The 24,621-nt window shown below is 39.5% G+C and overlaps 1 protein-coding gene across 4 annotated transcripts in view; it reads left to right on the top strand.

The window, feature by feature from the left end:
• TTC26 (tetratricopeptide repeat domain 26) overlaps positions 1–18,659 on the top strand; it is a 56,644-nt gene extending 37,985 nt beyond the window's left edge. For 2 of the 4 annotated variants that reach the window (XM_027657137.1, XM_027657169.1), the window contains exons 14-18: positions 285–368; positions 2,516–2,585; positions 3,924–4,030; positions 6,237–6,370; positions 7,722–8,052. In XM_027657137.1, coding sequence (XP_027512938.1) covers positions 285–368; positions 2,516–2,585; positions 3,924–4,030; positions 6,237–6,370; positions 7,722–7,833 — 507 coding nt within the window. In that variant the 3' untranslated portion in view covers positions 7,834–8,052. Of the gene's footprint in view, positions 1–284; positions 369–2,515; positions 2,586–3,923; positions 4,031–6,236; positions 6,371–7,721; positions 8,053–17,248 lie in introns of those variants that run through there. The other 2 variants (XM_027657158.1, XM_027657147.1) reach the window with 2 other exon arrangements.
• The last annotated feature ends 5,962 nt before the right edge of the window (positions 18,660–24,621 follow it).

Here is a 24,621-nt window from a genome sequence, read left to right as displayed (position 1 = left end):
GAACTTGGAACATTTTCCAGATCTCGTATAGTTAATATTGTGGAATGTTTCAGCTGTGTTTGTAGTCATGAATGTAGGATGGAAAGCCAGTCCATAATTTTTCTGCCCAGTGTTTATAAATACCGTATGTTCCTAATGTGGGTTTTTCTTTTTCCTTCCCATTGTCTTTATATGGTCTGACTCAGACTGGGGGTGAGGGGTGTATTTTTAATGTTATTATATCATGGGAGGAGGAGTTTTTTGTTTCATTTATTTGAGCTTTATCCACGTGTCTTATTTTTCAGAGTTACTTCTACAATGATGACACTTTTAACTTCAACTATGCTCAAGCCAAAGCTGCAACAGGCAATTTTAAAGAGGCTGAAGAGGTATGTATTTACTTTCTTTAAAAAACAGCAATGGAAACATTTTCCCCCTGCTCCACTCTTTCATTCCCTTTCTCCCTCCAGATCTTCATGTTGGTTGAAAATAAGCAGGTTATGTGGAATATCTTCTTCCCCTTCTTAGAGGAACTGAAACTCTCTGAATACTATTCAGAAAAGATTATCTTGCTAATCTTGTAATGTGAGGTATATGGGGAGTCATGCTGCTTGTGATGCATCATAAGCGTGCTTGCAGCTACCTCTAATTGATCAAAGAATGGCCTCTTAATCAGATTTCCTCTGCTTTGTCTGGGATCCCAGGCACTCTTTGTTCAGACTGATTAGAGCATACTGAGTAAAAGACACTGAATAGTTAAAAGCTTCTAGGTGTCCCTAGAAACTTTTGTTTAAAGAAAAAAATCTTCCTCTGGGAGATGTGGGAGGAAAAGAGGAAGTGCTCACTATCTTATTCAGCAGCATCCACATGCAGCTGGAAGAGATTAACTTCTACACCCAGTACTTTTTTATGTCTGTGCAGCAGAAACTTAATTACAACTAAAATATGCAAAAGCAAATAGTTATTATGAAGATGGAAGCAACATTTTCCACAAGACCAGAAAGAAGACAAGCCACAAAAAAAAATCCCTACCACATAGTCTAAAGTGAATCATATAGGTTTGGTTGGTTTGGGAGTTATGTTTTTGTTCTGTTTTTCCTGTCTCTCTAACTTTTTAACTCTTCAGGTTTGTCAACAGCAGAACCCTCCTGGTTTTACAGTTTGTCTCCCCCCTGTCCTGACCCACTCACCCAGCACCCTTACCCCTTAATTTCTGTGACCTGAAATTTCATCTGTCTCTAAGAAAAATATTCCAAGACTGTCAGGGAAATGGATAGATATTTCAATTCACCAAGCTTTCAATTCACCTAGCTTAATGAAAATCTTTCAAAACTATGCTAGTGGGCTATCCTGATTCCTGAGACTTCATAAAAAGGATAATGCTATAAGTAAGTTTTAGTAGCAGCCAGGCAACAAAGGAAAACAAAAGTGTAGCTGCTGTTAATATACATTTTTTCTCTTACGTTTTTTAGAACTCGTTCTATAGAAACTTGTGTTATATAGCTGATGCATTTAAATAACAGAATTATGTAGTTAAATTGATTCATCTTGCCTCATGTCTGATCTCTGGTTGTGATGACACTTCCGCATAAAGATCAGCCTTCCCCAGTGTCTCATAAACTTGTAAAACATCTCCACACATAGCACTTATTAAGTTATAGAAAAGCATACCTCCCTGGACATAATGAAATAAAACCTATGATAAAGTGCTACTTACAGTGATAATACTGCGCTTTTTTAATTTTTTCCCTATTACTCCTTCTCCCTCCCCCCAAAATTAGGGGTTCAGCAATGTTTAAGCAATACAAATGTTAGTAATTTGTGGAACTCACTGTTCCAGTACATACATCTGCTCCTATAAAGGTATTATGAGTTTTTCCAGTAGTATCCAGTATAGTTACAAATATACTAGAGAGACACATAAATAGCTTATTTTATCTGTGAGCAAAGCCAGAGTACATTTTAAAATGTATAACTTCCCACACACACATCCCTTCAGATGTAGAATGTAATAAACCTGTATTTGTACGGTAAGTTACAAAAGATGAATGCTTTGCCTCAGAACCTTACTGAAACCAAAATGGTTAGAAATGGCTTGTTGCTGATCTGGAATGATCTCTGACGTGTGGGGAGGAAAGGCTCATCTATATGTGAAACTTCTGGTATTTCAAGAAGATGTTAATGTAATTGCTTGCATCGCTTTCTAAACAAACACATTCCAAATAGCTTTTCCCACAGGCCCAGTGTTCCTTTGTGCTGTTTGTGTTGCATGGCCGCCCACTGGCACTTGTTCAGAGCAGGCCGCACCCTCTGCTCAGCTTGGCACTCTGAAACTGCACAAGTCCCTTGACAAGCGGGGCACTGTGTGAATCTTCCACCTACCCCACACAGAGTAGGGATGTCCCTACACTGCACTTAAGCCACGAAGAGTTTGTGTGGCTTAAGCCTTAGCTGCGTGTTGAAACGAGGTAGGTTTGCCTTCTGTTTGTTTAAAAGTACATGCATGTATAATCTTCCATTTTCCTTCTTCCTGCAGGTGTTCCTTTTGATCCAGAGTGAGAAGATAAAGAGTGATTTTATTTACCTTAGCTGGCTAGCTCGCTGCTGTGAGTCACTTTACTCTCAACATTGCAGAATACAGATCCTCCTCTATTGCGTCAGTCCTGGCAATCCACTTTCCTAATTGAATTTAATGTTGTAGGTGGATTCTGGACTATGAAAGTGAAAAGCTGATTGCACTAGTTATAGTGTGGGTGGTTATTGCACCTTCGTACATCTGGCTTTTATAAGCAATTACTGCTTCAGTGCAATGCTCTTATAGTACTGTCAGTGCAGCTTTGTCCTGACCAGTGACCCTCTTTCTTCTCAGTTGTCTACTCAATTCCTTGAGTGAAGGCTTTCTGTCTTAAAAGACTGAGTTACAGCTCTAAAACGTTCAGAGTAAAACATGAAATAGAAGCATTCATACTGGGTCAGGCCCAAGGGTCTGTCTGCCTCCAAGGGTGGCCAACGTCAGATGTCTAGGGAAGAGAAGAATCAGGCAAGCATATGTGGTATTTTGATTCCTACCATATTACCCCACATCTTGTCCAAACTCCTGTGCCCGAGGGATATCCTTTATAATCTCCAGCATGTTTTTTATTTCACAAACCTCTTCTATTCTTTCCTTGAACACTGGAAACTTTTGCTGTGTTTATTATTCTATAGCAAATCTCATTTACTTTTTCTGAACCAGTTTTTAAAACATTGCAGAGTACACCTCAGTACAGATACAGCTACAGTGCCATATACAAAATAATAAAGACGTGGACTTTTCTAATGACTCAAGTCTGAGACTCCCTAGGCTAATTTATTTTCCTTACGGTGCCTCAATACAAAAATGTTCCATATCAAACAATTTTCAGTAGTTATACCTGAAATATAAATATGTAGGTTTTGGGACATTATGCCATACAGCAGATGTAGTAAACATCTCTTAACATGATCTTTCACAGAATACACTTAGTTGAAAGGGACCACAAGCATCATTGAGTCCAGCTCTTAGCCCTGCACAAGACCATCTCCAAGAGTCACACCATGTGCCTGAGAGTATTGCCCAAACAGTTCTTGAATGCATTGTCTTGTATAAAAAAAATTCTATAATGCTTTCTATTCTGTTCTTTAATCATACCTGAAATCATGAGAGTTGTTCTTATTGCTGTGAAATATAAATTGAGATGTAAACACCATAATTATTCCTCTTGACATTGACGTTCTCTGATGAATTGGCTCTTATCACTAGTAAGGCAGAAGATAAGGACAAGATTTCCTTCCCAGCTTCATGCTCATGCTGAGGCATGCATTTACATTAAGCAAAGAAATACAGGAACATCTATTCCACCTGCCATTGAGTATTGTGTGTGGCATATTCTTTTCACAATTTCAGCTTTTTCTTCTTATTGCAGATATTATGAATAAGAAACCACAGTCGGCCTGGAAGCTCTATCTGAAGATGGAAACCTCAGGGGACTCCTTTAACCTGTTGCAACTCATTGCAAATGATTGCTACAAAGTGAGTTTTCTCTTCAGAGCTCGGTGTATGACATGTTAATTCGCTGATTGTCCCAGTAGTCGTTTTTTGGATACTTTTTATCATTGTCATCACTAGTGAACTTTCTTTTATAACAGCAGGATGTCTAATAATGTGGATGAGTTGGCAAGGGTTAGTCAGTATTTTAACCTACAGGCCTGCTTGATAGACAACCCATTGATTAAAACGTTGGTAAATTACTGCATGCTTGAGCTATCAATAATAACAGTTTATTCTCCTCCTAGGGATTCATTATGGGTAGAATTGACAAAAAACTTCTAATGAAAAAAAAAATCTAGCATAGATTTGGCAAGGAGCCTCATGCTGCTTTTTTTTCCTGGGACAGTATTATGTTTTCCTTAAAGTTTGTAATGGCAATGAGAGATACTCCTTGTGATCTCAAAAGCATTATTCTAAAACTGAGAGAATTATCTCTTGCACATCTTTCAAGTACTCAGTCCACCATCTCACCCTAGAAGTCTTGTTGCTCAGGCAAGTGACTATGCCTCTGGTGTTTCCCACAGCTGCAATTTGTGAAAGCAAGTTGAAAAACAGACATGTAAAAACTCTCTCCAGACCATTTAAAGTCTTACTTAAATCAGTTGATTCCTTTGTCTAAATTCTTCTGAAAACCTACTAAAGAGGAGAAGCAGCTCCACATTTTGGATTCATCTAGAGCTCTGAAAAACTGCACTTAAAGGACTAAATTTTTCAGCCTAATTATGTGTCTACATATAGCCATAAATGCTCCAAAGGTCAAGGAATTTAATTTCAAGAATTGTAACTATGGTGTTAAATGTCTTTCTACACTAGCAGCTGCTTGTACCTCTTCCACTAAATAGCAAGGTCCATGTTGTTTGAGTTTATGTGGCATTTTTCAGTTGTTTCTGAAACATTACATTATATTAGAGGTCCACAGACAGCACCAGAAATGTAACTTAAGAAGGCAGTTGCACTAGGCTTTGCTCAACAGAAAGCAGAATGAGCATGGATAAAGCAAGGTCAACAGGTGTATCCAAGACAGGTGTATCTTAGACTAGGTGTATCCAAATGCCCCATTTCTGTGCTGACAGAAGTTGTTCAGTGAGGAAGCTAGGATAAAGGACTTTTGGCTAATTTCTTGATGCTTTTTATGCAATTGCCCATCTTGTCCATATAGGGAACAGCACATGACTTGAGGTGAAGCATTTCCTACTTTAATGTCAGATAGAAGGAGGACGTTAAACCTATATCTGCTTAGTGGAACTAGATCAGATACTAATTTGGATAGATCAGTAATAATTTTTTCTTTTTAGCTGACACATCTGATACCGTTTATTTTTGCTATCTTTATTCCCATCCATTTAAGTGCTTTCCAGTCACCAGTGATTCAAATCAACTTTTATGTGAAGAAAAGGGAATTATTACTCATTCTGTAGTACCAGTGTTTCTCTGACTAAAGTTTCCCAATGTAACTCCCTCAGCCTACCCTTTTTTCTCTGCAGAGGCTTCCAGCTACCAAAGGATGGGAAGTTATGCTCAGTCTACCTTCTGTGTTCTCTCATAGAAAGATGCTACTCACAAACAACATTGCTATTCAGGCTTGCCCAAGTGGAGAACATTCACAGTCATAGATGCAGCCCACGAGCTATGCTGACTTCAAAATCCACAGTTAATATGGTCACTCCTTTTTGCACTGAGTGTTGCCAAGCAACTTGCTTCTGGTTCCCAAACACAAGTAGAGAACCTAAAGCAGAAAAGTTAGAGTACACACTGGATTTTCCTATGCTCAGAAAAAATTTGGATTATGGAGTCACTGAATCTTCTTTTGTACTGTACTGTAACAGTGAAAAAAATATTTTAACTCCTAAGTTAAACCCACAAGACATACAAATATGTGACCATCTCTACATGAGGAAATATGATTCTATTTTCAAATGTTTGGACTAGTTTGAGGTTGATATTTGGTCAAAGGCTTTGGTATAATTGGTACGACACTAGATAAGGGCACCTCAAAAAAGATGTTATAATACCTCCTCTATAAAACTGAAATGTCCCTGTTCTGTGTCACTTGATGCCTGCAGAAAAACAGGAAAATGCACGTTGCTTCTATGACTTACTTCTCATTTCAGAAAACTGAGCTCAATGTTTTTAATCTCCTTCTGAAAGATGATCATACAGTCAGGAATAATGTTCACTTTCTGTGCAGATGGGTCAGTTTTACTATTCAGCCAAAGCGTTTGATGTTCTGGAGAGACTGGACAATAATCCTGAATACTGGGAAGGCAAGAGAGGTGCTTGTGTGGGTGTATTTCAAATGATCTTAGCTGGCCGAGAAGCAAAGTGAGTATTCTGTGTTGTATTTGAATTTATTTTGCTCTTTTCCTGTTTTCAGTTAGCTGTAAGATAGAATCATAATCTTAGCTTTAGGACTCCATATCTTTTTCCAATTCATTATTGACCTTTCAGAGAATAGACACTCTGGCCAGTGGTTCCATAGGCAGTTTTCAATTTGAAGTGTATCTTCCACAACAGTATATGGTGAAGAATAACTTTTCAGCAAATGCTATGAACTGTAAGACACCAAAATACATTAGTCATCATACTACAAGAAAAGTTAGGCTATAAATGTAGTAGTATGTTCATGAGCTGGGGGAAAACAACTTTGCTTCATATCGATGGCATAAGAATGAAAATTGTCACATGACATTTTAGGGTTCATAGAATAGAACTAAGGAAATGTTTATTCAACACTGTAAGAAGGACACAATTTCTCCAAACAATGAGTAGATGAGACTGTTTTCACTAAAATTTGCTTTCTGAAGACACTGTCCGTGTGAGACAAACATACATACTTGATGAAAGATTAAAGGAGATCATCCATGTTACTGATAATTTTGGTTTTGGCCCATTTCACTGGATGGGAGAATGAGAGAGAGTAGTGAGGCTGTATTTAAGAACTGTTCCCTTGTGAATATTCTGCGCTGATGCCAGATGGCCATCGTCCATCAGGCCAAAGCTGCTGTTTCCTATGTGACTGACAGGTGTGTATCTTGGCTTCTACACCTTCCTTCCATTTACTTTTCTGCTGGAATAATCTCACTAACTATAGCACCTTACAAGTGTCCTTTTAGCAATCACTGCAGCAGATGCAGTAAAATACATATAGCTTCTCTGTTTTTCAAAATATGCAAACAAGTTCTTACTGCAAACTAGCTGGCTAACTGCAGCAGAATACTGGTTTATCCTATTGGTAATGTTCATTTCCCTGTTATTTGTGTTTATGTGTAAGGTGCTTTGACAGTATTAAGCTAGATGTTGCCATATTAAAGACTAGCAAATAACATTAAAGATTAAAAAAAAAAAGGTTGCTTTGTTCTATTTTGCAAGAGTAAAGATTTATATATAAATACACACACACATGCACACACTAAGCTCTAAACTGATTAGATTTTGCTGGAGTTTTTTTACTTTTAATTTCTATACAATTGTATAGAAGACTTTTTTGGTTGGTTGGTTGTTTTTTGTCCCTGGGATCTCATCAACTGTGCATTTTAACCTTTTTCTGCCCTGCAGATGAACGGACCTCTCTATCTAGGAGGTCCATGTTTTGCAAAATAGTTTGATTGTTTATTGTCATTTATTGTATCAGTTGAGTCTTAGCCTCATTTAAATCTTTGTTTCCACTTTGTAGAGAGACTCTGAGGGAAGTACTGCATCTTCTGAAGAGCGATGGTAACTCTCAAGTAGAATATATTGTCCGCATCATGAAAAAGTGGGCCAAGGAGAACCGAGTCCCTGTTTAAGTCAGTACCACAAAATGAACTGGGTCAGTTGCTACTGTATGTCTGGCTGCAAGATGTGAGTTTTGGTTTCTCCTGTGCGTTCTGACTATCTCCTTCCTTGCAGGACTTTAGACATTCAAGTAGGTTGACCCAGCTGAGGAAGAGGATACTGCAGTGAGATTGCAAAACATTCAAGTTGGTTCTTTTTTTAATTAAAACATTTTATATCTTGCACCACTCTCTATTCCTCAATGTTTCTTTTTTTCAGTAGTAATTTTAACTGTCCACAAGTAAAGTGCTCCTCAAATATTGCCCAGATTTCTCCCCGAGAGTTACTGAACTGCTTTGTGGTTTGTTTTTTTCCAGCAAGCCTTCTGGCCTCTGGAGAAGAATTATTTGTTACATGACTGAGACAAGTGATAGAATATGGCAAATAAGAGATGGTAATGATGATGACCAAAAGGCTACTAGGGTATCAGATAATACAGAAGACTTATAGAATCATACAATCATAGAATCATTAGACCAGGTTGCTCAGAGCTCCATCCAACCTGGCCTTAAACACTAACATGGTTGAGGCAGCTTCTCTAGGCAACTTGTTCCAGTGCCTCACCACCCTCACAGTAAAGAATTTCTTCCTAATATCTAAGTTAAACCTGCCGTCTTTCAGTTTGAAGCCATTTCCCCTTGTTCTGTCACTACATGTCTCTCTCCATCTTTCTTGTAGGACTTCTATATGTTACCTCTCTGGGCTAAAATACAAATCATATTCTGAGCACTAGCCTTTTCTGGATAAATTTCAGTAACTTATATCTTAATTTATTTTTTGTTGTTGTTTTTGTCTAAGGCTTGTTTTCTCTCCTATCATCTTTTTCAAAGCATGGAGATTTATTGGTCTGTATTGTTCAATCTTGTTTTGAAGTTTAACACTCAAAACATTCATGTTAATGTAGTGCACATGAGAAATCTATTTAGTTTAGCAATCTGGTGGATAAAAAGATGTTCTGAATCATTTTCTTCAGCATTTACCACTGTCACGAGCAACCATATTCATTATACTTTTGCATTTATTAGACTCTTCTGTTTTTTAAGGAGAACAGCTCAGGGAATAAGTAATTCTAAAAAAAGCAAGAGTTGTAACATAAAAATGTGTTATATATTTGGTAGTTGTGATGGCTTTGGTCAGTTACCAGAGGACTGAGACTCCAAACAGGTCACTCCCCTTTTGTGTTAAGCTCTCCCCACCCCCCTCCAATAACGAAGGGACAATAGGAAGGGATATAAGTAAAAAAAATAACAAATTACTAAAGAAAATAGCAGTCACTACAATGATACAAATGAAAACAGTTTAAGCCAGCAAAGGGGGAGAGGGGTTTTCACACTGGACCGTGCGGTTCGGTAGAACAAAGAAAAACAATATGGCAAACAAGTTTCTGAGATCTAATGCCCTCCCCCAGCCAGAAAACAACAGAGGCAAAGCAAAACCTGGAAAACTATTTTGTCCGAAAGGAGGTGTGCTGCTGAAAACACTGACTCTGGTGGCGGCAGTGGCAGCAAAGTGGCGACTCCAGGCTTACGGCAGCTGGGACTTGGGGGTGTTGTTGCCACCAAGCTCTCCTGATCCAGTCCAGGCCATGGCAGCCCTGGCAGTGACCATCACCCATGGCTAGTCTTCAGAAAAACAGCTGCCCCTCCCTCCAGCGGCAGGGGAAGAGCATGCGCTCTTGCCCTTCCAGTCCATGGCTTTTTTCCCTGTCAAGCCCATGCCCCCCATGATGATGTGACAGTATCAATATTCATCACTAAAGCTCCACCCACTGGCTTTGTAACTGAAACATTATCCACCCCTTACTCTATACTATCCACATTATGCCCAGATTTACACCTTTCAACTATATACATACATCTCTCTCTATATATATGCACATATAATTATACAAACAATGGTATTATTTCAGTGATCACCAACCATTCCCCCAAGATGTTTTGTTGAGTTCATTTAGTCCATGGGATGTATGGTATAAATGGCAGTATCATTCAGCCACCAGTATTATACATGCAATTCAATATGAGAGATGGTTTTCACCCAAAATCAGGTCCCTTTGAGGTACACGTGGTGTTCCCCTGTCCCTCTGCATTACTCAGCAAGTGCACCCAGGTCCTTGAGCAAAAACAATCCCATGGATGGGCTTGTTCTTTCTTGAGGCAGTAGTAATCCAAACTATCTTTCATATTTCTCATATGCACCACAGGGACTTCATCTATGGTACACAGGGGTTCTGATTGGGCAGGGCCAGCTTGATTGGTAGAGCCTCTAGTGTTGACTAAGTGACCTTTGCTAAATATAGATCCAAATGTTTGAAGGTCCCATCACCCGTTGCCTTCAATGTGGTTTTTAACAGTCCATTGCACCATTCAGTTTTCCCAGAGGCTGGTGCTTGATAGGGAATATGATACACCCACTCAATACCATGCTCTCTGGCCCAGGTGTCTATGATGCTATTCTTGAAATGAGTCCCATTGTCCAACTCAATTCTTTCTGGGGTTCCATGTCACCACAGGACTTGTTTTTCAAGGCCCAAGATGGTGTTCTGGGCAGAGGCACAGGGTACATCTCTAGCCATCCAGTGGCTGTTTGCACCATTGTAAGCATGTAGCGCTTGCCTCCACGTGTTTGTGGGAGTGTGAGGAATTGATCTGCCAGGCCTCCCAATATTTATATTTCAACCATCGCCCCCCGTACCACAAGGGCTTTACTCTCTTGGCCTGCTTGATCGCAGCACATTTCACAGTTACGGATAACCTGGGAGATAGTGCCCATGGTTAAATCCACCCCTCGATCATGAGCCCATCTGTATGTTGCATCTCTTTCCTGATGACCTGAGGCATCATGGGCCCACCGAACAACAAATAATTCACCTTTATGTTACCAGTCCAGACGTACCTGAGACACTTTGATCTTTAACCTGTTTGTCGTTACGATGCTCCTTGTTGGCCTGACTCTTGAGTACACGTGCGTCTACATGAAGAACTTTCATGGTCAACTTCTCCACCCCCACAGAGCACTTACTGACATCCACGAGTCAGTGTAGAGGTAGAGTGTTGGCCACTTCTCTCTATTTCAGCGACATCTAAAGCCAGCTGGACAGCTTTGAGCTCTGCAGCTGGGTCTGATTTGAGTCACCTTGTCCCTTGGTAGCTTCTGCAACTTGCCACATAGGGCTCCATTTGCCAGCTTTCCATTTTCAGTTTTGTCCCTACAGTATGACAGGAACCATCAGCAAAGAGAGCTTATAGCTTTTCATTTTCTGATAGCTGATTATCTGGTGAGGCCTCCTCAGCACTGGTCACCTGCTCCTCTTCCTGATAGTCTACAATTCTCACCTTCAGGCCAGTTCATGATGATCTCCAAGATCTCTTGGTGATTAGGATTTCCTGTCCGTGCTCACTGTATGATGAGAGTGATCCATTGAATTCATACAGCATCGGTGGTATGTGTGGAAGGAATTTTTCCTTTGAAATCCCCCTCAGCAGTGGCAGTTGGGGCGCCAGGAGGAGCTGTGCTTCAGTGCCAATCACTTCTGAGGCAGCTCGAACCCCTTCATAAGCTGCCAGTATCTCTTTTTCAGCTGGAGTGTAACAGGCCTCAGATTCTTTGTATCCCTGACTCCACAACCCCAGAGCTTTTCCTTGGATCTTCCCGGGCAGTTTTTGCCAGTGGCTCCAGAAAGGACCCTTCTCCCTGGCTGCAGTGTAGAGCACATTTTTTACAGGGCCTCACTTGAAATTGTTCTTCCATGTCACAAGGCAGAGAGGGCTTACAATCTGACTGTACTCTGGGACATGCATTCCCCAAAAGCCCACAGCACCTAAGAAAGCCTGTGTTTCCTTCTTGTTGCTATTTTGTTAATCACCTCTGTTGGAATCTAGCAATGTCCGTCTTGCCACTTTACTCCTAGGAACTGAATTTCCTGGGCAGGTCCTTTGGCCTTATTTTGTTTAATGGCAAAACCAACTTTCAGAAGAATCTGGATTATCTTCTCCCCTTTCTTAAAAACCTTGTCTGCCATGTTTTCCCATACAGTGATGTCATTGACAACTGTAAGTGTTGTGGAGCCTCACCCTTTTCCAGTGCAGTCTGGATCAGCCCATGGCAAATGGGCTGTGTTTCCACCCCTGGGGCAGTCAGTTCCAAGTGTATGAATATTCATTGCTGAAGCTCCACCCCCTGGCTTTGTAACCAGAACCATGTAGTGAAAAAAGGAAATTTATATGTATTATTTATAAAAGGAAACTTTACATTTTATAAATTTGTAAAATACTTAAATATTTTTTTATCTTTTGGGGGGAATTCAGAATACCATATTCTCTACTGTCTGTGCATTGATTAAAGCTCTTAATTGAATGTCTGGTTGGTCTTTGTTGCTTCCTCTTGCAGAAGTTGAAATAGTATATCCATTTTGCTGTGGAAGAGGGCAGGTTTGAGGCTGGTCGTTTAGTGCAAGTTCATTAATCAGTCAAAGGCAAGCCAATGGCCTTGGTCCTGATCTTATGGTAGTTTGCTGAAAATAAGGCAGATAGGTATATATGGAACATACACACCTCTCTGCCATTTAACATGTCAGTGTTTTTACTGCTTCAAGCAAAAAAGGTGGGTATCATCATTCAGGTGTCTAGAAGTACACTGATAGTTGTGGCTACTTGCATTTACATGTAGAAACTGATCCATCATAATAGCAACAATACCAGAGCCTTTCAGCAGGGGCAGGAGCAATGTTACACTCATTCAAAAGAGGTGTGAAAGGAGCAGTATTTTCACTGAAAGCAGTTACAAAACACATTTCACTTGTAAATGGCATTTTTCTTTTCCATCCCAGTTTAATTAACTTGGAAACAGATCGGGAATACAATTATGAATCTTGGTACAAAGCTTCAAAAAATCATGTTGGTGGCTTTGTAGCAGATGTTAAATGCATCTAATTACTCCCTTTATTGAAGTTTAACCTGCAGGAGAGCTGAAGAGCATTCAAATCCATTACAGACCATTTTACATATTGGTTGAATCTTTTGAAATAAGTGTGATGGATAAGGGCTTCGGGAGTAATTTTAAATTCTCGTCTGTGACCAGTGAAGAAGTTTTTTAAAACCTCACCTTTATTTACTGTAGTCATAATGTCATATTTGATATGCTAAATAATACGTGGTTTAGCACAGTGCATTTTATTGACTGGTAATAAAGCTTTTGTCATTTAAGATATAACGGGAATGCAGAGCTTTGCCTTGAGCACTGATGAAATAAAAGATACATACTGTCTTAGCATTTAGGTCTTGGTAATGGAACAGATATGTAGGTACTATTAAAATGCAGAACAAGAAAAGTACAGAAATACTGGTGTTTATTTTACCTTAGAAATATGTCTCGAATGTACCTCCCATTGTTTAATCTGAGATCTTATTCAAAGAACAGATGTGAGAATAAGAGATGCCTTAGCTGATACAGAAGTAGAATTTAATAAAGTATATCTAAAGCTTTTTCTCAGATAGAGTTAACAAAATTTTATCCCTGCCCATTTCCATATTTCCCTAAACTAGAAATTTAAGGAGTCAAGGTACTCTAAATAGGATGGTTAGGAGTGAAGGTAGATATGGAGGAAAACAACAAAAGTAACCCATTCAGAACAAGCAGGCAGTGAAGAATGCATGGGCAGAGTCAGGGAATGGGTAAGTTTATTGGTCAGGAGTAAGTGAAAAAAAATTGAAACAGTGGCATTTCAGATAATGTAATGGAAGGGAGACTAAGGCAGAAAGAAATTGCTGCATCATTAGAATTTCAAGGAAGAGTATGGAAATTACAGTTATTTCTTACACTCTGAATAAGCATCTGATTCTGGAAAAATAAGCTACAGAGAATGCACAGAAGGTACTGTGCTAGCAATCATATCGTTAACAGTGACCAGTAAAGAAAGCCAAACCCAAAACAGCGTGTAACTGCTTTTAGTTGAGTGCTGACCCATTCCTGATACATAATGAAGTCAACCTTGAATTAAACTTCAGGTAATACCTGAACAACATCTATGCCAGTAACATCTAAGTGATTACAGTGCAGAGGAGGACATTTATCCTATCTGCCGCTGTAAGTAAGTTCTAGGATAACATCTGCTTTGGGCAGTATCTGAATTGATCCAATATAGCAGCAACCCTCTTGGATTACTTCTGGAATCCAGCATATAACTTCTAGTAACACCTGGAGCCAAGTAATGTACTAAACTGGAGGTGGCAAGTTCATTGTGAAAGAAAAGTCATGTCACATTCCAGCTCTGAACTGTAGCAGGCATTTAGGTTTATGTGGCTCCCTCAACTTGAAGATTGCTCATTGATCTTCTTAAGCTGTCTAAGGTTGATTAAGGAACTTGGCCATTAGCTAGTAAGACACAAAGTAAACAATTACATATATAGCTGTTGCTACCTGTAGCTTCACTTCATGCTACGTGTAGCTTCACTTCATGGGAGCTATACATACATTGAAGAAAACATCTGAGTTTTGCCAATTGGTTTACTCTTTAACCCATTTTTCCCTGTATTGTCTCCAGAAATAATTTCCACTCACTCTTTTTGGATTTTCATTTCCAGACGTCCTTCTCCCCTTTTTATCTATTCATACAATCATTGAATAAGTAGATAAATGCATGAAAGTGTTACCAGTAACCTTAAAATCAAGTCATTAATCAACAGCTAGATAAACTGGCCTGACACTACACAGTGCAAGATGGTAGATTTCATCAGCTAATCTTTGTGTTGAATCCAATAGCTAACTCGATTTACCATAAAATATTTGCCAGAAAAACTTAAGAGTCTTAATTTGAAAGTGGATAATGGAAAATCCATAGTTTTACTTTGCAATTTATTCAAATGGTTAAATCACATTTGCTGTTTTAGAAATTGTACCTTAATTCTAAATTGAACTTGTTTGGCCTTGTTTTCTAATATTTGATTCTTCCAACAATCATTGTTGCTGTTAGCCATTAAAGCCTGGCATTCTTCGGTTTGGTTTGGGTTTTTCGGTGGTTTTCAGTTTTAGGGTTTTCTTTTCATCTTTAGGTACGCATAAAGTGCAGCAAGTCAACTCTGTATGAAAGACAGCTTCCCTTGTAAGGGTATTTCCCAGACTGGAAAACTGGCAATTGGTTTGTCAACAGACTTTTTTTCAAAACATGGCTGTTTACAGTGGGCATAATTTATGACTGTATAAGACATTGGAATATGCTCCTCCATACTGCTGCTTGCTTTTCTCCTACATGTGTACTCAAAGACTGCATTCACCCTTTTTGTCATGTTATCACAGGGGAAGCTTGCATTAAATTACTTCTCGACTGTATGACATCTAGGGCTTTTCCAGAACTGGTATTTTCCAGTCTATCCTTCAGAAGAGACAGCCTACTTTTAGTTCTACAAAACTATATTTTGTTCAAATGGGCTCAGTTTTCCATCTTATGCAAACCACACTGCGTGACTATCTTATCCTCACCAGTTACTAGTTTGTTTTTCTGCAGACATTTATTAATGCTTGATATCTGGATTATTAAGGGGTCTGTTGGATCCTACATCCTTCCAGGGGCCCCAAAACATTTTATTAATGATGACTGATGGCTACTTTTCATCATCTGTCATTCTCAACTTATTATGAATACTGTATTATGCCATTACTTTAAATTAGGTATATGACATCAGAAATGTATGTATTGTGTTTGTGGGAACTGCAGTATTGTCATATTCAGGTAAACTTGTACAAAATCCATGTAATGGGAGATAATACTTCCCATTCGTTCTTTATTAGATGAACCTTACAGCATCCCAGAGAGATTGATGGAGTCCAGCAGTTCAAGTCCTTTTGCAGAATTTGAAACATCTTTTTCTTGTCCCTGTAATCCCATTTAGCCACACACTAAAAGCTTACTTTTTAAATAACTTTAATTTGAAACAAATAAAGCAGACATTTCACATCTCTGAGCAGGGGATGGTTCCCAAATTCCTTACAGATCTTGCTCAACTGATGAATTATACTAGCATCTATTTATAGATTTTAAAATAAAAGTCTATATTTAGTAAGAGCTGTGACTTTTGAGAAGACATAGTGTATTCTTCAAATAAAAAGAGAACTTCTGTTTCAATTCATACTTACACATTTAATTGTGCTTAATTGCTCTACATTATATTATTACTAATTCTTTAGGAGAGTTTAAAATAAGGAATGCAGTAAAATAAGTAATGGTCTTTAAAATGGTTTTACAATAGACCTTCAAGACCCTGGGTCTCCAGTTATTTTGACAGGAAATATGCCATGGGATAATTTGCAGCAGTTCTCAGATACAGCTGGATCTAACTAAAATGTGGGATACTACCTATGCTGTTGAGTCTGAATTGCACTTTTATGAACCTTTTTTTGAAGTCCTCAAACTACACTTTAAGCTGGCCCTTAACTGGGGATGAGTGATGAGTCTTAGACTCCACCATCTGCTCCTTGATCACTGTAAGCAACTTCCACGTAGTCAGTTCTGTGACAAGACACACATAATAGTGCAGAATTATATAATATACAGTAACATTTTCAGAATACATATAATAATGTTTAGATTGTTTACATCATGTAGAAAAGAACCGTGCTTCAATTCTAATAGCTACATTCCTCATTGTAACATCTACAATTTTCTTTCATCATTTGTCCTTTTTAAGCACAATGGGATCATTATGCCCATCCACTCTAAAACTACTAGTAATCTTTTTCTTGCCTTACAATAGTGGGTGAAGCCATTATATGAGTAGCCATTATGTGACAAAACTCAATGTCTTATTTTGCAGAGCTGGTGAATTAATTCATATCACATGAAGTCAATATATCTCTGGAATATCAATCTATCTGTGAAAGCTGTGTCTAAGAAAAGGTTACAAAAATTAAATTATGAAACCTGATAAACTAAGTCTTAAACTGCCTGGTATATTCCCCATTCTGATGATTATCCTAATATTTGTATTCTACAAGTTCAGTCTTTTGTCTGACTTATGATGCCACATGTGCTGAACTTAGTTATCACTGAACAAAGTGAGAAGCTGGTTGTTTATTTAAAACAATGATGGTTTTCCCCACTATTTAAAGGTGAAAGCTATTTTCTGGTCACAACAAAGTAATTTCTGAGGCAAGTTTTACAAGACTCCCCACTCAGTTTAGCCAGAGATTCTCAAACAGGTTTTATCGCTGTGTTTGCTTTTCATTTCAGCACATTCTCCTTCCCTACTGAGTGTTTTCCCTTCCCATCTACAGTAATGTGATGGCCCTTACAGAACTACCACTGAGTACTGCCAATGTACTGCTGTTTTCCACTTATCTCTTCCTCCCTGTGCACCACCTCTGAACATGACTTGCTTTGCTCCCACTTTACAGGCATTCAACGCAGGATTTTTTCTGGTTTGTAAAATGCTAAGTCCTATGGAAGACCAGAAATCAGCATGACACTAAGAAGTAACTCAGTCTCTTAAAACAGTGAAGAAGAATTTAGGTAAGAATAGGCTGCACAATTACTTACCAATGTCAGGGGTCATTCTTTTAAGGTCGGCAAAATGACATTTGAAATAAAACTGTTATACAGAAAATGTAGCTTGTTTTCACAAGCAATTCTGATATGTACCATCCACTCTATTCTTAAAATCGTCACTGCTTTTGCTGCTATTCTACATGTGTTTTAATATGCTCAAAAAACTTTACATTTCATATGTCTTCTCAGAATACAACTTGAGGTGGGAAGAAAATAGTTTTACAAAATTTCATTTGTCTATTTAAATTATTCATGTATGGAAAATCGTATTTTGTAAGTAATTTTTCAGATGCTATTTTTAATGCTGTGGCAGCTCCAAAGCAGCTTTGTGTTGAATCTGCAATCTCGGTATGTAGTTAATTCTCGGTGATAAATATGTGCTTTGCTTTTTGAAGGCAATTTGGCTTGGAAATAAAATCATGGAAATATGAAAATGCTGAAATGCACATGCAAAGTATGCTTCTGACTATTCTGATTGTAAGCTTATATGAATGTTAAACATGTCGCAATTTGTATATGCAAGCACCCTCAGATGTCTGTGATAATGTGCACCTACTTAGGTGTAGAACTTTATATGAGTAAAAGCAGTTTCCGAAGTGCTCAGAGGCATTGAAAAACTCGGTTAGGAAATTGGAGTTTTGTAAAAATCAGTCTGAAAGTGAAAGGAAGACTTAAGAAAAAAAAAATTCTGCGAGGTCACAGCCAAATATGTTGTATGTCTTTATAACTTCTAGAAGGTTGCTTTGCAATCTACATGTATGTATTACATAAAATTCTCCTTTTTGGGAGGATGAACGTTGCTTGACAGTTGTTTCCTGAACAGTAACTATAATAATTCTTCATATATTAGAGTATTTAATAAAAAATAAATTTCTGATAGTTACTAAAATATCTATAATTCTCTAAAAACTAGAAAATATTACAGTGGCAAGCGACCAAGGCTTGTCTAGCTTATACTCTGCCTGACTCAAGGGCACCTAGAGTGTCTTGCCCTACGTCAGCACCCACAAGAGAAACCCTGAGCAAGAGCAATCCTGTGGCACGTTAGCTTTTGTACTGCTGCGAATTACTTCTAGACCGTTTTACCTCATTAAACAGCATTACTGCTTTTAGTGTAGAGATTGCAATTCAAACTGAGAACTCCCTACCCGGGCAATCCTCCTTATTATGTTACAGGTGGGTGGGAGAGCTACTTGAAATTGTGACTCATTCTTGTGTGGTTTTAATTACTATTGGAAGAATAAAACCAGCAGACAACAATACAGAGATAAGAAAATTATCTGACTCCGAAGTTTCAGACAGGCTGGTAATCTTTGGCTGCCTCCAGGGGTGCTGGCCTGATGGAACAGGCTTTTCATCAGAAATAAACATCCCATGCCACAAGTATCTTTAAAGAAATAGTGCAAATGAGAAAAAGTGAGGGACAACTCCCCAGAGCACAAAATCCTTCTCAATCTCTGTAAACATCTAGGTGGTTTTACATTTTCAAATGAGCAGGTGTGAATCATAAAAGAGCTACCATTAAGGAACTCTATTATTTTCAAAGACAGCTCCTCTTCAATTTTAAACTCAGCTTAACTACTGTTTAAGTGACACTGTTAGTCACAATCAACACATAACAGGCAGATGCTCCTCAGTTTAAGCTTCTTCACCAGTTCATTGAAATCTGCTCCCTTTCTATACAACTGTATTTTTAATGAAAAAAACTTGTGTGTGTGTATTACTGGGTACTCCTCTACAAAATCCCGTATTTGTTTATTTCTGATATAATCCTTCTTGCTATTCTTTATAGCTACAAGAAAAATTCCAGGATTAGTATAAAATAAGCTAAAATGTTATTTTAAAGAATCGTTGAATCGTTCAGGTTGAAAAAGACCTTTGAGTTCATTGAGTCATTTACCCAAACTGCCCAGTTCACCACTAAGCCATGTCCCTAAGTGCCACATCTACACAGCTTTTAAATACCTCCAGGGAATGTGACTCAACCACTTCCCTGAGCAGCCTGTTCCATTGCTTGACAACCCTTTCGGTGAAGAAATTTTTCCTAGTATTCAATTAAAACCCCCTCTGGTGCAATCTGAGCCAATTTTCTCTTATGCTGTCGCTTGTTACTTTGGTAATTCAGTGGCTCTAATTTTCTTGTGATCACGTAGAAGGTAACTAATATTTTTTTTGCCTTTATTTCTTCCTCCTTCTTAGAAAAGTAAAGAGTAAACCTGCAAAGAGGAATTTCCTAAGGATTGTAGACCTCTAACTAATCTTCACTGCTTGGCAGAGAAAACCTCTCAGGGGCTAACATTCCCAAATTAATGCTAGTTAAGACACAGAGTCCACCACTTCACCTGGAATCATTACTACTGCAGAAGTTTACAGCTTAACTGAGTTCACCCTTAACATTAGGAAAGTGTAAAGATGAAAGTTGTCTGCTTGCTCCGGCCAGAAATTCTGACACCAGAAGCAGAAATAGTTATTAACAAGTAAAAAAAAAGTTGTACCTAGAAAAGTGTTCTGTTCTTGTTACTCACAATTGATTTTGCTACTGTTATCCAAGGGAACAAATTACCTATGTTCTGCTTGGTAAACACACCTACTTAAGAGCTGATGTTTAATGTCTCAATATTTCATCTTCTCTCCAGGATCAAAAGCTGTTCCCATAGCAGCTTCTTCGAGCAGCTTGCTCTTCTTTGGCGAGGATGCTCTTCTTCTTTCTTTTTTCTCTCATTGCTTTTTCTTCCTAACCTGCTATTCTGTCCAAACACAGCACTTGAGGCTTTGAATTTTCTCTGAGGTTCCTCTAAGTGAACAGTCTTACTCTATCTATTAGCTTAAAGTATGTTACAATGTTCTGTAGAGCATAAAAATCTCCAGTCATATGGAACTTGTGTCAGTTTTGAAGTTCTCATTGAGAAATTGCACCTGAACAGCATGGATGATAGAGAACATCCCCCCCTTGATTGAAGAACTCACATTGCCATGACACACCCACTCACATTCCTTTACTTTTTCCACATGAAAACTTGCCCTAACTTCTAATTATTTTTAATGTGAGATAAAAGCCAACATTTTGTTTTCATCAGCTACCTGCCACAGTCATGCCATTTATGTTGTCCTGACACACAATATGGTGTTGGAAGACCACTCCTCATCTCAGCAAGTGAACAAAAGAGGCACCTAAATCCACTTCTAGAGGTAAAAAGCACCTCCAGTTACAGGAGCAATAACGACCTTTTCCATAAAAATTGTTGCCACTCTTAAAACTTCCTTTTGCCTTTGAAACTTTGCACTTTTAATCAGATTTGTTCAAAGCTTTTCTTGAAGCTCTGGAGAGGAATCCAGTGTCTCATAAGCTCAAACTTTCTGCAAGAAGTAAGGTTTAACTAGTTCACAGGGAGCACTATACCAGTGCATGGGATAAAGTTCACAATCATGGTTCCTCTGCTTTGAAATTGTGACAAATGAATATTACTGTCCTGCTAAAGGATATCATAATTACCTGAAGCTAATGCACTCTTTCTAGAGTGGATCTGGCATTTCTCTACCTGCTTACAGTCCTTCCAAACATTGTGTACTTCACTGAAAAGTGTACTTCGGACTTTCTAAGGCTGTGGCAAAGCTGCTGGTAAGATTTAAGTACATGTGCCTGAGGAGAGAAAACTGTTCCACAGGGAACAGTATTTTTACTTTAAAGAACAACAATTATTTAAAAAAAAAAAAAAAGGAGGGGGAAGGATCCCACAGAGAAATTAGTTTTCCAAATGGTTTCAATGGCACTGGTTTTGGAAAGAAAGGGGGGGACTTATTCCTTGATTCTGGATCTGGCAGGAAGCAACTTCATAAAGTTGTAGGAGGGAAGAGAAGTTGAAAAACAAAAAAAAGCACACTTGGATTCAGAGAGCATCATTAAAAAGAAAACCAGCAATGCCAGCCATGTTTTTGGTGCAGTGGATTCTTGTGATGCAGCAGCAGTTCTAGTAAAAGCTACACAAACACCATCCTACCTGCAGCTGTACCATCTCCTGCCACAGCTGTGGCAGCAGCTTTGGTGAACGGACCATAAGGATCAACAAGATGCCTTTTTGGACCATAAGAAACCAAGGAGGATATAGTGAGGAAGCAACCGATGGAAAAACGTAGGTTCCAGTGCTCAGCTGAAGCAGAAGACAAACTGCCATCCTGTGCCACCTAAGCTTATTATTGATATAAGCAAAACACGTTTACTCCCGCATTCCTGTCCAAGGACAATAAGGTCATAGCTCATGGAAGTAAAGTACTCAGCCTTTGAAGCTGAAAGCTCCCTGGAGACGGACATAACCGATAAGGACAGCTCTGCCTTCTCATGGGACCCTGGGCTTGCTGCTGTAGAGTGTCCAGCCTAGAGAAGCCACAGAGGCAGCACAGCACCTTCCATTAGGTCCAGGAAAACAGCGAGAACTGGTCCATAATGAAACAGGGTGCAGATCTGACTCTACCACAACCAACAGTAACAGCCCAAAAAGAAGAGAGAGTGCTACAGACAGAGAAGCCAACCCAAAGCAGAGCAGGGAGATCGCACTTGCACCAGGGTAGAGGCCTCTAGTGGCTTGCTGTGCTGTCTCTGTTTTCTGTATTTGAAACAAAGTCAGGTCAACAAACTGCCACTCACTGATGTGGCTGTAGCATCTGTAGTTCCAAGCATCCACTCTGTCTGATCTGCTCATACTGGCTTTCACCAGTGAAATAAAAAGCAGCTTCAATTTCACCTCAGACTTACTCTCTTTCTGCAGTTGTCACAGTTTTTGTAATTCTTAATGTGCCTCTTTCAAAGAGACACTTTCATTATTGTGTTCTTCAGATAACATACAAAGGGAAGGAATCCGTATTTGATGTTGGACTACATTAGCATGGTCATATCCTGAGAGAAAGCAAAATAATTGGCAAAACATCTATCTCTAATTACTTTTTTAAAATGTTACTGTTTTGTGTTGCGCTGAGAAGTGCAACACATTATGCTATGTAGAAAAATACCTGAGACAGAGCTTGATGCCAAAGAATAAAACAGGTATCAGAACAGAAAAAAAAATTATGAAAAAAATTACAAATCTAATTCCTCTCAAAACTGTTTGATATGGCACAAGCCTGAAACATTCCTGGTGTATTCAAAATTAAATTCCTTAAGATCTACTAGATTTGGTTGTTTTCTTGAGTCTTTCCTGAGTGCTTCTAGTGTCTTAGACCAAATGTAACATTAACATATTCCAGTTATTGCCCTACACTTTTTACATTACAACCAAGACAATCTGAAACACTGGATTCAGATCTTGCAAAACTCATTTTCTTGTGGTGTACCTGTCCTACATTCATTACTTCTGAATATAGTCCCATATATCTTAGGGGACTGAAACACAAAATGGATTTTTAGGTTGGATACTTAAAATGCACAGCTTATCTTCATCACTTTCCATGGATATATCCAAGTATTACCTGTGAACAAAATACCTGTTGTATTCCTGTTGTACTTATTTTGATGTCTAGTCTCCTATTTTGTAATTGAAAGCAAGCATTCAGCAGAGCTGGAGAAGAGCCTGAGACTTCCACATAAGATTTCTGTTTGAGAAGCAATAAATTGGTCTTTTCCCGAGGAAAGACCCCTTTTTATCATCACAGAGTTTAATGACATAGACTACACAGGGACTTCAATGAGAAGTAGAATCTTCCTGTTGGGATCTGCAGGTCTGGAGCTTAATGACACTCACTCAGTTTGAATCCAGAAATACGTTGCCTATTATGTACATCACCAGATAGTTGTATGAATTCTCAACAGGAGAACAAGTGGGATCACCAAATGATTTTATTATGATGCTGAAATTAAAAACATATTTGAGGAATACCTCTACTGAGCTTGCTAGTCATACTAGAACATACAAGGTTTTAAGATCAAGCAAGTCTCTTTGACTATAAAGCTCAACAAAGCCTTTCAAGCTTCAAAAGGAGACAGCTTACATTTCTCAGATCAGGTCAGTCCTTCCAGTGATTCCATGCTGCAAGCACTATTCTGGAATGCTCTCCATTCCCTGTTAATGATGTTCTAGCGTCACAGATCTTCTCTGGAGTCTAGATGAAAGTAAACAGTCCAGTCAAAAAAACTCCTATGCAACAAGAGGAAAGTATCAAGCATGGTGATGGAACGCAATTTAGAAAGTGGAGTAATGTGATTCAGAGAATGGTCTGCTGTAATCATCCAAAATAATACACAAATGCGTGTTATTTGTTTGCTTTGCATAAAACGAGTACTTTTTAAAAAAGAGAACAAAACCACTCCTACCTAGTATTTCTGAGCCTAAAAAATTACCAAAAAAACCCCATCCAACTACTTTTTCTCTGCCCCAATTAAGCTGGAGGATGCAATGTACATGAAGATGTTCATAAGCTTCCTGAAACTTTGCATCGCCTTGGTGGCACACCTCCATCTGGAAATACCAGCTACCAGTCTGTCAAAGTAGGTGGTGACAGACTGAAACACTTGCGCTGTTTGCAGGCAGCTCCTGCTCATGACGGAAGTCTCGCTGCTGCTCAAACCCTGCCTTCCTTGCGTTGTCCCCTCTCTACAGGACAACTCCTTCTCACCAATCCTCAGCTGCTCCCTGCAGCCTGTAAGCTGGTACACCACAGACTGGGAATGGTCACTGAAAAAGCTCCCTTTCCCCCGAGGACAGACCGGCACCCAGAGCAGCGGCTGCTGTTCTGCGGGAGCACGCTGGGATCAGCCCCGTACGGCGCGATTTTGTCAAACCCCGATGTCCTCAGCTGCTCCACTCAGTGTGGGTTGATGTCATCGACACACGGCGCGTCCGCGCCGTTCAGGCTGGGAACGGCCGCTCTCCCCTGCACTGAGCCCTCGATCGTGGGCAGCATTTAGGGGTTTCCTCTGGTGACTGACCCACAGCCGCCGACTTTCAGAGGCCTCAGAGCACCTTCCCCCAAGCAGGCCCGCGCTGCCCCGAGAGCACGAGCGCTGCGCAGCCCCGCCAGCAGCGGGGACAGCCCCGATCCCAACGAGCACGAAGCATCCCGGGCCGGGGCTGCCCCTTCCTCCCATCCCGCCTCAGAGGCAGCGGTGAGGTCACCGCCGGGGCCGCCCTCGGGCGAGAAGGAGCGCGAGCGCCGGCGGCTGCGGCGCGGCCGCCATTGCCCCGCGCGGGGCGGGCGGCGGGCCCGGCGTGCGCATCGCCCCGGCAACCGGGTG

Source organism: Corapipo altera, unplaced genomic scaffold (assembly GCF_003945725.1).
Source record: "Corapipo altera isolate COAL_440 unplaced genomic scaffold, ASM394572v1 1, whole genome shotgun sequence".
NCBI classification, from domain to species: domain Eukaryota; kingdom Metazoa; phylum Chordata; class Aves; order Passeriformes; family Pipridae; genus Corapipo; species Corapipo altera.
The sequence above is the reverse complement of the archived record's forward strand: the minus strand, read 5'-3'. Positions and strand labels throughout refer to the sequence as shown.